This window comes from Clarias gariepinus, chromosome 24, assembly GCF_024256425.1.
Source record: "Clarias gariepinus isolate MV-2021 ecotype Netherlands chromosome 24, CGAR_prim_01v2, whole genome shotgun sequence".
Lineage (NCBI taxonomy): Eukaryota > Metazoa > Chordata > Actinopteri > Siluriformes > Clariidae > Clarias > Clarias gariepinus.
Genome location: NC_071123.1, coordinates 5,537,651 through 5,553,102, shown reverse-complemented (window position 1 = coordinate 5,553,102; position 15,452 = coordinate 5,537,651). Strand labels below are relative to the sequence as shown.

At 38.1% G+C, this 15,452-nt stretch overlaps 1 protein-coding gene across 1 annotated transcript; it reads right to left on the bottom strand.

Annotated features, from left to right (window-relative positions):
* Positions 1–3,477: 3,477 nt before the first annotated feature.
* fbxw5 (F-box and WD repeat domain containing 5) lies at positions 3,478–15,309 on the bottom strand. Its single transcript, XM_053484721.1, has 10 exons — positions 15,223–15,309; positions 11,355–11,550; positions 10,963–11,120; positions 9,532–9,715; positions 8,044–8,192; positions 7,524–7,844; positions 7,111–7,285; positions 6,787–6,934; positions 6,414–6,626; positions 3,478–5,356 (listed from the first exon to the last, which is right to left on the bottom strand). The coding sequence occupies exons 2-10, from the start codon at positions 11,539–11,541 to the stop codon at positions 5,089–5,091; spliced, it is 1,803 nt and encodes a 600-aa protein (XP_053340696.1). The 5' UTR covers positions 11,542–11,550; positions 15,223–15,309; the 3' UTR covers positions 3,478–5,088.
* Between the last annotated feature and the right edge of the window lie 143 nt (positions 15,310–15,452).

The following is a 15,452-nucleotide window of genomic DNA, read 5'->3' as shown; positions in this document are numbered from 1 at the left end:
TACAGTCTAAGTGTTAACTATTGTTAATTTCTGCTTATAACTTGGGGAGAAAATATAAAGAATGTAAACTAGCTATGGATCCAGGCTCATATGCAATAAGTTTGCCTGAACACAAATATTAGCAAATATTATAGTAAAGTTTTGATTACTCCAATATAAACGGCTAAGTAATGCGTTTCGTGTTTAGAATGTAGGTGCACTCTGCAGGTATACAGTGAACTTCAGACTTTTTGTAAAATATACAGATTATGCAGTAGGATATAAGGATTACTTGTTGAATTCCATATCACTCATTTATTCACTTATGTACTGGATGTTAATAACCACCAGCAAATGAAATTATTTTAATAATTTCAGTAGGGCAATAAGTAGCCATCTCTGTCTCTAATCCTTCGTGTCATCTTATAAGTCCTGTATTTTATTTTAGCACCATAAGACATGTTTATACATATTTCTCTGACATTTTCTATTTTCATGTAATTAAGGTATAAAAAATGTGCTATATGATGAAGATACATTATAGGCTGATGCATTAACTGATCCACGTCATAAATCTAGAATGGTGGGAGAGTTACCACAATAATGTGCTTGTTTTTGTTGGTCAGAGAAAAAGTGCTTGATCTTGTATGGTTGTGAAGTGTTTTTTTCTTATTAGAAATGCAGCGAGACATAAACTTGGAAAAAAGGGTAGGCTAGGTTTTATGTGAGCTAAATGTACATACATGAGTCCTTAACTGCCTACATGAACTCCTAAACTGATTTTTTAAAAACAATTTATCCAAACATTTAAGCTATGGTCAAAACACACCTTAGACTAGCAGAAACATTCCTCCTCGGAGTACATGTTCATGAGTACATGTACGGTTTCCATTACATTGAGAAATGCTTTTATAATGCTCAGTTAAGTTAAAAAACTTATTCTATCCTTATTCTTAAGTTCATCAATGATTCTGCACCAATTAAGATAGACCACAAAGGAGGTAAGTGGAATGGTGTTAGATCTTTAATTGTTTAATTCTTTTGATATACCTTTTGTATATATATATATATTATATTTGAAAGATACTATACTATGCTGATACTTTTAATTTACATTCTCCATATGGTTTGAAGTGAAATGCGAACGCATTAAATACCTCTAGAAGTATGACGCGCGTGTGATTATTGTTGTTGATTATAACAAGTCAATGCAGTTTGATAAACTGGAAATGAAAGGACTGTGACTTTTTAGAATGTCTGCAATCATCATTACCTATTATAGACTATGGTAGCATCTGTAATGTAATTGTTTTGCAAGTATATAAACTGTACTGGATAGAGAACAATGCGATTTTCATCAATGTTTGCAATACATCATTACTCCATTCCACTTTTCTGATCCTTCTTTTTTTTTTTCCAATGTAAACTCAATAAATTAATATTTTAAAATCTTGACTCTGCTTTAATAGCAATTTTACATTTTAACCTCGATCCCACTGCCTCTCTGTCACCACAAAACTAACTCAAGCTCGACAATGCATATACATTTACAGTAAAACAGTTGAAGTGAGCAAAAAGCTCAGCTGTAGTTTTTACAGTTTTTGACTACATTGATATAGAAGACACTTAAAAATGATGGTTGTCTCTAAATTGAATACATTTACATTTAAGCATTTGGCAGATGCTCTTATCCAGAGCGACTTACATTTTTATCTCATTACACATCTGAGCAGTTGAGGGTTAAGGGCCTTGCTCAAGGGCCCAACAGTGGCAACTTGGTGGTTGTTGGGTTTGAACCGGGGATCTTCCGAACCTTAGTCCAATGCCTTAACCACTGAGCTATCCCTGCCCTATACTGTCCACTTAGTCAGATTGACGATGTTTTAGAGTTGGTATCTGCAGGAGCAATTAAGTGTCAAGGTCCTAGAGTTTGGAGAAAAAGTTTAGAGGTAAAAAAAAAATTTTAAATAAATAAAAATCCAACTTCCTTGCAGTCCAGTGTGAAGTTTTCACAGTAGGTGGTGATTTGGGGTGCCATGTCATCTGTTGGTGTTTGTCCACTGTGTTTTATCAAGTCTAAAGTCAACGCAGTCGTCCACCCAGAGATTTTAGAGCACTTCATTCACACTTCATAGCCCAGCTTTATACCGATGCCCATTTTCTTTTCTAGCAGGACTTGGCACTTGTCCTAGTGCCAAAACTAACACAAACTGGTTTGCTAACTGATATTACTATGCCAGAATGCCAACTCGCCTGACCTGAAACTCATAGAATCTATAGAGTATTTTCAAAGGAAGATGACACCAACAATACAGACAGCTGCTATTAAAGCCAAGTTAGTGAGATTTTAGTCTGGAGGAAAATGAAGGATCTGCTTTTTATTCTTTAGGTCCACACCTAAAAAAAATTATGTCTTTCAGAATTTTCTCGTTAAGAATTTAGCAACTTTTAAATATTTTGATCCATCCACAAATCCAAAAAAAACTTTTTTTCCCCTCTACCTGCCATCATAGACTTTCCCAGAGCAAAATGGAAGGTAATGGACATTAAAGCAGGTTTTGACCTAAAAAATATATTTTTGGTACAGATGAACATTTTATTTAGCTTAATTAAATATTTATTCAAGGTAATGATAGAGGTGCTCGTATACAGGGTGGCCCAAAATGTTTGGAGCGATAGATTAAAAAAAAAAAACTTCAAGGGATCCTAATACATTAAAAAATGTTAAGTTCATCAATGATTCTGTGCCATTTAAGATGGACCACATAGTTTAGATGAGCCAAAAGGAATAAGAAGAGTGGTATTAGACCTTCTATTGTTTAAATTGAAATTTAAAAAAAGAATTTATATAAGAAAAAAAGCCAATTAATGGAGAATCTAGGGCCGGTCTGTATTTCAAATTATAACACCAAATTTTCCACCTTAATTTAAAAGGGAAAAAGAAATTTCTTACCATTAATTAACTGAGCTCATCGAACTACTCTTTTAATATGTGAATGACTAAGTATGATTTTAGTGACATTTACAACAGTCACTTAAGTTAAACCTTGACCGGGGCGATGACATTTTTCATGAATGAAGGTGTAAAACCGATTGACATGATTGACACACAGAAGACTTAAAGCACAGTACGATGATAAGACTCTTAGCAGCAGTAAAACATTTATATCATTCACCTACACCACTTAGCTGGGAGTAATTGCCACATCCCCAGTACAGTCCAGACCTCGCTACAAGGCATTACTGCATCCTTGGGCGATTAAAGGAGTTCCTGGGAGGCCAGCATTTCAGACGAGAGGCAGGCATCCGGTGTACTGAGAAAACTAGTGAAATGCTGAGATAAGTGCATTAGTGTAGCAGAGGATTATATGGAGAGAAAAGAAGGAGTTTTTACTGTCGTAACTTTGTTATTCTGCACAATCGGTTTGACTTTTAAACACTTTGTATTAAGGTAATAAATAGTAGCTGAGTTTACAAAGAAATGAATGACACAGGAGATTAAATGTGCACAAGTACATAAAATATTAATCTGCATGGCTTGTGAGGGAAAGAGTTTAAATGTCACATTACACTCACGTCATACATCGTGATCAAAAGAACTCATTCTAGAGAACACAAATACATGAAAAACACAACAGCACTGCGGTCATTCAATTCAGTCTGGATTAGGAAACCCAAGTGGTACTTCATGTTCCCACACCATGTTACTGTTTATGATGCGACCCAGAATAAATGCAGCAACAGTACCGTGGCATGTTCAGTGGTCATTAGAGATACAGCATTAACGCTCAAATCAACCCGTTTAGCTCTGTCAAGAGGTTACGACTTCAAGCTATACAAGTACCTGGAATAAAATATGCTTCTTTTTAAAAACAAGTCTTAATTCTTTTTAGTGGTTTAGGATTTTTCGGCTACGAATCAAAATAAAGCCACTAAATCCGGATACAAAGTTCTTTAATTAAAAAGACAATTAACGGAGGTTTATGTATTTACTGTAGTTTCACTCTAGACTTAAGTCAACTCCAGAATTATTGATTCCCATCATGAGGATCACACAACAGTTCTGACTTAAGTCATTCCTTTCTTTTTCTAACCATACTTTACAAAACTGACACTTGCAAACTCTTTAAAATAAATGTAAAAGACAAAAAAAAAATCCTAAATTTGTTTTTGAACAAATAGGCGGTTTTACACCTTCAACAACAAAGATTATATCAAGACTGGTTACATGTACACATCAGGAAACGGATATGAAACATTCATCACCTGCAAAAAAAACAAATGTTTAGAAATTTGTAAACAGTGATGAACAAGAGCTGGGGTAGTCTAAGAAGAATGTCACCTCAATAACAAGAAAGATGATTCCCTGACCCTTTCCGAGACTTAAAGGAACTGGGGTCATGGGATTGTGGATGAATTTACGTTTTTGGAAAGGAAACGGAAAAGTAAAAGCATTAAACTCATAACATCCTGAAACAAACTTATTTGCAGACGTACAACCAGGTTGCCTCTGCCAGGAGGTTATGACTTGACCAAAGATTAATCTTTTAATAGTACCATTTCCACAATCAACAATCAAAATCAACACAACATCCTGGGGTCTGAATGAACGTTACATTACGAGTATGTTAATGGTGTCATACAGTAAATTTAGTAGGAACAAACAGAATAAGAATATGGCATCCTTATACTTTAATGCAGGGTGCCGATACTTTTGGAGATGACTGAAAAAAGGGGGAGACAAAAAACAAGGTTTAAAAAGATCTGACTGTCAACATAGCATGCTCACAGCGGGCCACGCCACAGCAAATACGACACGCTCTGGAGGTGACATTTTCTTAGGTAAAGTTAAATTCTTTTTATTTGTATAAGAAGAAAAAAAAATGGCAGCACGATAGCTGTTTATCTTATCACGCACACGCGGTCCATTTTAGTGCCCTTCTTTCCTTTAACCTTGACCTTGTTCTCATGCCTGAAACGAAACATGCTGACTCATTGCAGTCATTTTGCTCGAGACTGCATAGTCATGACCTTAAAAGGTAAGGTGTTTTTTTTTTTGTTGTTGTTGTTCTTAGACCCGAGCCTGTGCTGCGTCCCTATTTCTCCCGTTTAAAGTTTGCCATTCAAATTCATGTTAGTGTTCCGGCGAGCTCGGAGGGAAGCGAGAAGGTCACGGGCTCGAGTCGGCCGTCGTGCCAGGCGCACCATGCGCGGAGAGCGCCATACTTTAATGGTGGAGTCGTCGCTGGCGGAGAGCAGGAGCTCCTGGTCGGTGGGGCTGAAGGCCACGGAGTTGACCACGTCGTCGTGCTGCAGGCGGGCCAGACAGATGTTGTAATGCCGGTCCCAGATATAACCGTGCTTATCTTCAGCACCGCTGCATAAGAAGGGGGTTGAGGTTAAGGATGAGAAACAGGATGTGTGTGGGGTGGAGCTACATATAAAAGCAGCATGTGGGAAGTCACAAGTTTATCCCAAAAACAGTAAATATTTAGACCTGGAATTCTTAAGCTTGTGTGCTTCGTGTGTTTGCTCACATGATTGTTAATTACATACACAAAACTTGTGAGTCACGGTGTTCACATTCAAAATAACTTTCGTAACAGCTTTTGAAGTTATAACTGTAAACAGGGCTGCTTTTTATATAAAGGATGTAAGAAATACTTTTGTTTAATGTTATATATCCATAAAACATCCATTTCCTTAGCTGTTCCCGCACTAGCTTCTCGTTTATGATATGAACTACAGTAGTTGATCTCGAATAGCTTTAAAACTGACTGTAACAAAGGTATATGACACTGAAGAAATGTCTCCACCATATCAACGATCAGATATTTTATTATATGTATAAAAAAAAGATAAAGTTTGTAGTTTGTAGTTCTATTGAAAAAAAAAAAAGTCATCTTACTAATAGAATGTTGCTTTATTTGGCCCCCTAGTGGAAGAACAGAGACTTGCTCTTCTCTTAAATTATTCTATTCAGTCCTGATTGACAAGGCGATTATAAGAGGGCCGTTTAAGTCAAACTGGGATTTTTGGTTAGAATAACAGAACAAAACTCTCTCAATTTTTCTACATAATGGCCTTTTACACTAATGCACTTACCCCAGCGTTTCACTAGTGCTTGGGTACCAACAGAATAGACCGTTTTCCCCTGCTTCATGTATAAAACGCTGGCCTCCCAGGAACTCCTATAATGACCCTAACATGTAGAAATGGCCTGGAGGGAGATCAGGACTGTACAGAGGACGTGGCAATATCTAATAATAAGGATACTGTAATAACAAGTCCTGGTTTGACTTGAACGCCCCTCATATTTTAGAACCGGGATTTGATAACAATTTGAAGGGACGGATAGTGAGAATTCAGCATTGCTGTGGTAAAAGCGTTCTCTACTGATAATCAGAAGGGAGCTTTGCTTTCGGGTGATTTACCTGGCCACGAAGTCACGACTGACATCAAGGAAAATGAAGAAGCATTCGTCGTTAGGCGTGAAGGCTCGGTGAGCACGGAGGCTGCGCCGCTCCTCTCGCAGGCTCTTCAGGTCGATCACGTGCATGTCGATCTCTTCAGCTATGGGAGGAGGAGACATGGGGTCTGAAATCACGCAGCCCGCCGGCCACGCGCGACTGTTCACGTACAGGTATCTGCGCAAACCCAAAATACATACGCGGCATGTTTACAAACATCGTTTTTATATTATGTGTATTATAAATGTATTAAAATGACTAGATTATCTTTTGGTGTTAAATATGCACCCTAGCGGCTTTACAATCGGACCGAGATCGGTGAAATGGTTAGTGTGACCTGTGATCAGGTGACAAGCCCATGCCAATAATGTGGCCATGAATGTCGATCACGTGATCTAGCGAGTCGAAAAATTCCTCTGCACTGCGTTCTTCCCCTAATACGGGTCCACACGTGGTCATCTGCTCAGGCATGATACGTTTAATACCTAAAACACACACACACACGTATATGTATTATATGTATTTTTTTACATATAAAAATACATTTTTGTATCTCTTTTTTTTTGCAGACACACACACAATCATTTTTGTAAATACACCCACACTCTAACCCTCTTCTTCTTTATGTAAATACATAAAATACAAAAATACACAAACACACCTATCTGGTGAGGTGAGTAGGTAAGGCTGCCTGTGGTAAACAGTAGATAGGTCTTGTCCTCTCCTTCCCCAGGGGCAGAGGGTGTCACCAGGCTGGGATCGGGCGCTTTGGTGCGCCTGCTACCCATGAACCGAGCCACACACGCCTCCAGTTCACGCTCGCGAGTGCTTCCGCTCTGACGAACATGTAGAAAGCGATAGGAAAACAATAAAAGAAGAAAATTTGCTTGTTTATAATCAGGGCTTAGGTGGTGGTTTTAAAGAAACAACATAAATCTGCAGTACATATTCTCAAAGATTTCCCCAAATAACAAACAAAAAACATCACTGCTGTTACTGTTACTGCTAGATGTTCGCATCAGTGTTCCTGCCCGATACCCCACTGCTAGGACACTTGAACAATTCCATACGCACATGTCTGACATGCTCCAATCTGGACGGGCTGAGATGGGGCAGATGAGCACAGTGCCTGGTTTCAGCATGCTCTCCGCCCTCGGTATCTCTCTCGTCGTCATCTTCCTCGCTATCGGACGCTCCCAAGTTGAAAAGCAGTGGCTGGTGGTGTTGCGATTCTCCCTTGCGCTGTTGTTGCGATTGCGCCTCGTAGTCGAGCAGCAGGTCGGGCGTGTCGTGCCGCCGGCAGTGGGCCACCATCACCGTGCGTATGGTGCTCGCGTTGACGTTCTGGATCTTGAAGAGGCGCTTGACGACGTTGACGTTCTCAGACTCGATGTCCTGAAGACACAGAAAGCAAACTGTATTCCATAAATAACTAAATAAATTTTTGACCCGCGGATATAATGAACAGGAAGCACATGATATCATGATTGTTTTGTGCAAGTCAATAAAAAACACTTTGGGTTGTATTTTCATTGTTCTTAACGTTTAGTTTAAAAACGTGCTTCCTTTGTAGTACGAGGTTTGAAGGTCAGACCTGAAAAGCTTTGTTGAGCCAAAGCACGGTGCATGAGGTCATGTTGCCGATCCAGTGCAGGTTGCCGGAAATCAGATGAGTCTCGTTCAGCCAGCAGCCAAAAACATCGTAGGGCTTGTTCCTCACTCGCGAGAGAAGCGTGTAGTTCTCTACAGACACAAGCAGAAGAAGAAATTCAAATTGGGGGGGAACAATATACAGTCAGGTCCATAAGTATTTGGACAGCAACTATTTCTTCCCCTCTCTTGCCTCTGTACCAAAAAATTTAAATAAAAAAAATCACTTACTTAAGGCACAGAAGACCCACAAACATGCAGCAGATGAATAAGGGAAATGTCGATGGATTATAGAGTTCAGACCGTCCCTGACTGCACCCATGTTTTAGCATCAAAGCATTAGAAATAATCGTAATATTTATGATTGTTAGTTTGCCCAATTAACTCTAAACCTGTATATATATATAACTCCACTCTTCAATTAAATTTACTGGGGCGTTGCATGACGACAAAAAATTATATAAAATAAATAAATATAAAGTCCAAATACTTGTGATCTGACTGTGTAGTACAGAAAGCCTTTAAGAGTAAGTGCAAATTGAGATGATGCCCTCTGGAGGCCACTAAAATATACTCACCATTTCCACGTGTTTCCATCTTACAGTTTTTTATTAGTTTTGAGGAATTAATAAGACAGGTGTTCAAGTCAAACTGAGACTTTTGATTGTGCAGAGTGTTAAAACTCTGTTTATTTCTCTATATAATCCTCTGCTACACTAATGCACTTATCCCAGTGTTTCACTAGTGCTTGGATACCATCAAGGTAGAAACTTTCCTCAGTACGCCAGAGACATCAGAAACGAGATCGTGCCGCAGCACGACTAGTTTTTAACCTTCCCAAGTTCTCCCACACCACCCCACTCCTCCGCTCCCTGCACTGGCTTCCTGTAGCTGCCCGCATCAAATTCAAAACACTGATGCTTGCCTACAAAGCTTAAAATGGCCCAGCACCCACTTACCTCTCTGCGCTAATTACACCACGCACTGCACCACGTTCCCTCCAAACCTCCAGCACTGCTCGCCTCATCCCACCATCTCTCAGGGATCGAGGGCGGCATTCATCCAGGCTCTTTTCTGTTCTGGCACCTAGGTGGTGGAATGAACTTCCTCTAGATGTCCGTACATCAGAGACTTTGACTATCTTTAAACGACGACTCAAGACGCATCTGTTTCTCCAGTACTTGGACTATTCATACTTGTCGGCTCATGTATGTCCAGTCTTCTATAAAACTTTTGCATCATTTAAATCTTAAGAGTCTCGTTACCATACTGCGCCCAGTTTGACTTGAGCACCCCTCATACTAGCCAGTGCTTTCTCCATTTAGTTTCTAGATAGGGAGTGTCTCGGCCTGAGATTATGGTTTAACAGTTAACACAGATAAACAGAACATTAACAAACATGAATAGTGCGCTGAGCATGAGTGTTTCTCACCTAAGCTGATGACGGCGATCTCTCCAGAAGAGGAGTGGTGGGGTCCGAGGTAGACCCCCGACACCAGTAGCAGTGTGTCGTCGCTGTTAAACTGTGAGAACTGTGTGTAGCCCCAGTTAAACTGCCGCATACTGGAGCTGTGCACCAGAGAGATGGTGCCATCTGGGCGCTCGGTGTCCCAAAGCTAAACCAGCGACAAGGACATAAATTGCACATAAATACTATATCAGTGCCCTTTTTGAGTGAGAAGGGTGCAATTTTTATAAAACTCCACATATTATTATCATCATGTTATAACTATTCTTAGGCCATAAAGGTATTAACACACAATAATGTTACTGATCTGGTGAGATTATATAGATGAATACCAACACGGGCAATGCCTTTATAACATATAAGCATATCACACTTGTTAACTTGTATACATTTCTTCTTCCTTTGTCACAAATCAATAATTTGACCATTTAAGAAGGGTCAAATTATTGGCCTGCGTCAAGCATTGAAAAAACTAAGGAGATTTAATTTAATTGGAAATGGATTAGGAACCCTTTAACACACTATAAAACCTGTAAAGACTGTGTTAAACCGCCAACTTCGTGGAAGAAATGAAGTTAGAAAAAAAATCATTAATGGAGATCATTTAAGCGCCAAGTAAAGATGAATATCTCGCCTGACTTCACATGCATATAAATTTCAGTAACATCCGATTCTTAATCCATAGGGTTTAATATAATGTTGGCCCCACCCCCTTAGCAGCTAAAACAGTTTTAACTCATCCAGGAAGTCTTTCCCCAAGATTTAGGAGTGTGTTTATGGGAATGTTTGACCACTCTGCCAAAAGGTCAGACACTGATGAGCAGGAACTGCTGTGGGGTGTTTTTCAGGTGTTCGGCTCGGCCCCTTACTTCCAGTGAAAGGAACTCTCGATGCTGGGCATAGCAAGAAATTTTGGACAATTTCATGCTCCCAACTTGGAAGTTTGGGGACGGCCACTTCCTGTTCCAGTGCACAAAGCAAGGTCCATAAAGACATGGATGAGCGAGTTTGGTGTGGAAGAACTTGACTTTGATGCACCTCAACCCGATAGAACACCTTTGGGATGAACTAGAGTGGAGACTACAAGGCCTTCTCGTCCAACATTAGACCTCACAAACGCGCTTCTGGAGGAATGGTCAAGAATTCCCATAAACAGACTCCTAAACCTTGTGGAAAGGCTGCCCAGAAGAGTTAAAGCTGTTATACAGTAGCTGCAAAGGGGACGGGGCCAACCTCATATTAAAACTTATAGATTAGGAATAGAATGTTACCCATGTTTATATATATATATATATATATATATTTTTTTTTTTCAGCCAGGCAGTGTACAAAGAATCAGAGGATACTGACTTGTCTAATGATTTGCATTTATATGTATCAGAAGCTAAACCTTACCTTAACAGTGCAGTCTTTGGAGCAGGAGGAGAAGCGATGTCCGCTATGAGAGAAGGCCAAATGCAGGACCTGGTCATGGTGCTCCCTCAGAGTCTGCACCTCCACACAGGGAATGCAGTCGTAGAGCCGCTTAAACTCTCTGTACCATGACACAGCCGCTGCCGAGCACAAACACATTAAAAGACACCAATAAACATCACCTCACATTAAAGCCATTATGAAGGCTTTACAGAGCATAAGTCAATATTAACTGTTTAAAGGAGATTATTAGATATTTTGTTTGCCATTAGCGTTGATTTACAATATGGAAAGAAATAAAAAATAAATAAAAAAATCATAAGGTATATCAGAAGGCCACATTTTGACTGGTACTGTAGGTCTGGCAGCAGTACCTGGGTGGCGGGGTACTGAGCGCGGGATACGGTAATAGCTATAGAACAGCTCCTTCCACAAGAACTGGTCTCGAGACACGGCGAACCACTGGCGACACGTCAGGCCGGCGTTCAGCACTGCCGCGTGGGGGAGACGCAGGAAGATCTCCAGCACCAGGCTGTCCGGCAGGTCAGGAACGCTCGCCATCCTGACATCCTGAAACAGCAGCACGTCACTATTCATTACAATCCATCAGTGTTTAGTATAAGATAAGTAAAATGAGATAAAACTTCATTAATCCCAGAGGAAATGTTTGTGCCAGAGACCGCTCCAAGAGCAAAGAGAGTAAAAAATAGTCACGCAAAAGTAAAGTAGAAGTAAAGTAATAAATAAAAGTTCCACAAACTAGACATAAGATTGACAAAAGTAGAACGCAACAACCAAGAAAGTCAAATGCTTATACTGCATATGTTATTAATATTGTATATGATTTTTTATATAATATAGCTAATTGATATTGTTAAATGACATTGCACAGTATATTGTTAATTGACATTGCACTTTATATCGCTAAATGACATTTGCACATGCTATTAATCTTGCTAATTGATAGTACTAATTGACATTGTACATTATATTGCTAATTAATTTTGCTAATTGATATTGCACATGATTTTGCTAATTGATATTGCTCGTGATATTGCACATATCAATTATGTGATATTGCTAAATGACATTGCACATTATATCACTAATTGGCATTCCTAATTGACTTTGCTAATTGAAATCGTTAAATGACATTGCACGACATAGCTAATTGTCATTGCACATATTGCTAATTGATATCGCTAATTGACATTGCACTTGATATTGCTAATTCATGTCGCTAAATGATATTGCTAAATAACATAGCACATGATTCTGGTAATTGACATTGTACATATTGCTAATTGATATCGCTTATTGACATTGCACATGATATTGCCAATTGATATTGTTAATTTATTTCGCTAATTGATATTGCACAATATCGCTAATTGACATTGCACATTATATTGCTAATTTATGTCACTAATTGATATTGCTAAATGACATTCCACATGATATTGCTAATTGACATTGCACATATTGCTAATTGATATCGCTAATTGACATTGCACATATTGCTAATTGATATTGCTAATTGACATTGGACACGATATTGCTAACTGACGTTGCACATGACATTGCTAATTTATGTCGCTAATTGATATCACTACTTGACATTGCACATGATCTTGCTACTTGACATTGCACAAGATCTTGCTAATTGACATTCAACATGATCTTGCTAATAAATGTCACTAATTGTATCGCTAATTGACATTGCACATGATATTGCTAATTGACATTGCACATGATATTGTTAATTTATGTCACTAATTGATATCTTTAACTGACATTGTACATGATATTGCCAACTGACATTGCACATAATATTGCTAATTTATGTCGCTAACTGATATCGCTAATTGACATTGGACACGATATTGCTAACTGACGTTGCACATGACATTGCTAATTTATGTCGCTAATTGATATCACTACTTGACATTGCACATGATCTTGCTACTTGACATTGCACAAGATCTTGCTAATTGACATTCAACATGATCTTGCTAATAAATGTCACTAATTGTATCGCTAATTGACATTGCACATGATATTGCTAATTGACATTGCACATGATATTGTTAATTTATGTCACTAATTGATATCTTTAACTGACATTGTACATGATATTGCCAACTGACATTGCACATAATATTGCTAATTTATGTCGCTAACTGATATCGCTAATTGACATTGCACATGATATTGCTAATTTACATTGCACATGATATTGCTAATTTATGTCACTAATTGACACTGCACATGACATTGCTAAATGACATTGCACATGATATTGCTATTGCTAATTGATAGTACTAATTGACATTGCACATTATATTGCTAATTTGTATTGCTAAATGATAACTCGAATAAATTTTATTTATAAAGCACTTTTAACAATGGTCATTGTCTCAAAGCAGCTTCACAATATTACAAGTACATTTTGCAATGTGACAAAGTAAAAATGTGTATAGATCATAATGATGAGCAAGCCAAGGGCGATGACGGCAAGGAAAAACTCCCTGAGATTGCAATAGGAGGAAACCTTGAGAGGGACCAGACTCAACAGGGAAGCCATCCTTATTTGGGTCATTCATAACAGATAGCAGGAATAATACAAATTGTCCAGGTATACAAACTGCAGAGTTAAGACTAGTGCACCTGTTGTTTCCAGTCTGTGAAAATTATTTTCTCTCTCCTCTATACAAAAGAGTGAGGAGTTATAAAGTTGAATGACTAGAGGGGAAGGCACTTTTTTTTTTGTATTTTTAATTATTGGAACATTACAGAATGTAGTTGGAAGACCAGGATCATGCTGGTATTAACGTTACTGTTCCTGGTAAAAATCATAAATCACTTTTATTTAAGTTTTTTTTTTTTTTTTTAATCAGATCTGGCAACAAAAATGAAGGAGTTATATTTAGCTAATAATGCCAAAATGATTGTGGAAATAAAACTCTCCAAAACTAACTAGATACAGTAATTTAAACAGCATAGTACTTTGCTTAAAAAGTAAAAGAACCAAGTATTATGAATACCAAGATAAGACAGGAGCAACTAGCTAACATATCTGGCTATAGTTACAAACACAAGTTCGCGTATATACGAACTTTTACGGTACGGAGAAGTTACAAAAACCCGCAGCTGCTGCTCGTGCGTGGCAGTGTTTCATTTAAAACTAATCATCACTACGCACTAGTCCATTCAAAGGCAATACACACTTTACAGAGAAGACTCCGAAGGGTCCCTGTGTAAAGGTGAAAATCAACTGGATATTTGGGACAGACTTAAAACCTCATTTTGTAAAGCGAACACCTTGCGATCAACTCGACATTGTTCCTACATTTAAAAATAGACAAATTATTACGTTTTAAATTCCACTTAAATGTTAAAAACATTATGGCTATTGTCATAAATTTTGCTTTCAAATTTCTTGAATATGACTTGTATGGGTTGTCCCTTTCATTAATATTGTTTCCTAAAATGTATTCTGACGTGATAAGTTGTAATCATGTTGAGTGCATGTTAAGGGAAAACGTTTTCCATTAAAATGCCATTCGTGCATTGGTACTAAGACTGTGATTAATTTATTGATTCACTTTATTGCTTATTGATCAATTCGTTGATTCTGTTTAATTCATAAAACGATTCATCGATCGACTGTGAAATAGAATCATTGTTTCACTGGTTAATTCATCAATCGATTCATTGATTCATTTGCTGTTCTTTACGGAGATTTGCACTGGTTTATTTGCGTTGAACACAATTCACGTCTACCACCAAGTGCAAAATTACCATTTCATTCTAGGGGGAAATCTGATATAGACGCATCAATGAGAAAAGTATGCAGTGCATATTTTATAACAAACAAATGAGATTTTATCGCTTACCGTAAAAACCCTTATATCGGCGCACTACTTTAAAGATGTGTTGTACCGTTAGCTAGCGACACTGCCTAGCTAGATAAAACAGCACTTTCTGTAGAAATGTAAAGTATAAACGATACCTTAACGGGAACCCTACAACAAGCATACAAACGCGCAGTTTCTCCGAATTAGCACCTCATATTCTCGCAGTCAGAATTGTACCTGCTAAAAACATAGCTTACTCGCTAGCAAGATACATAGTTACACTCGACAGCTAGGTCGTTTATTAGATAGCAAACGATAACCATATTTAAGATGTATAGGATAAATTGTTTGGTCAGATATTCTGTAATTAATATGAATATCTTACCTGTCAAACGCCGGTTACTGTACTCTAATAATGTGGAATATCTGTTTACTCAGCCGCCCCCAGACCGAATAAGTCGAACAAGGAAACATACTAAATATGATATTCAGGTTGGACTAATCGATCAACGATTCATCGATAAGAGTTGACGCCACTAATAAAAAAAAAAATACTGCATATTGCATTAGTTAAGTGCAATTCCTTTTCTGCTATGATTTAAATATTAATTTTTT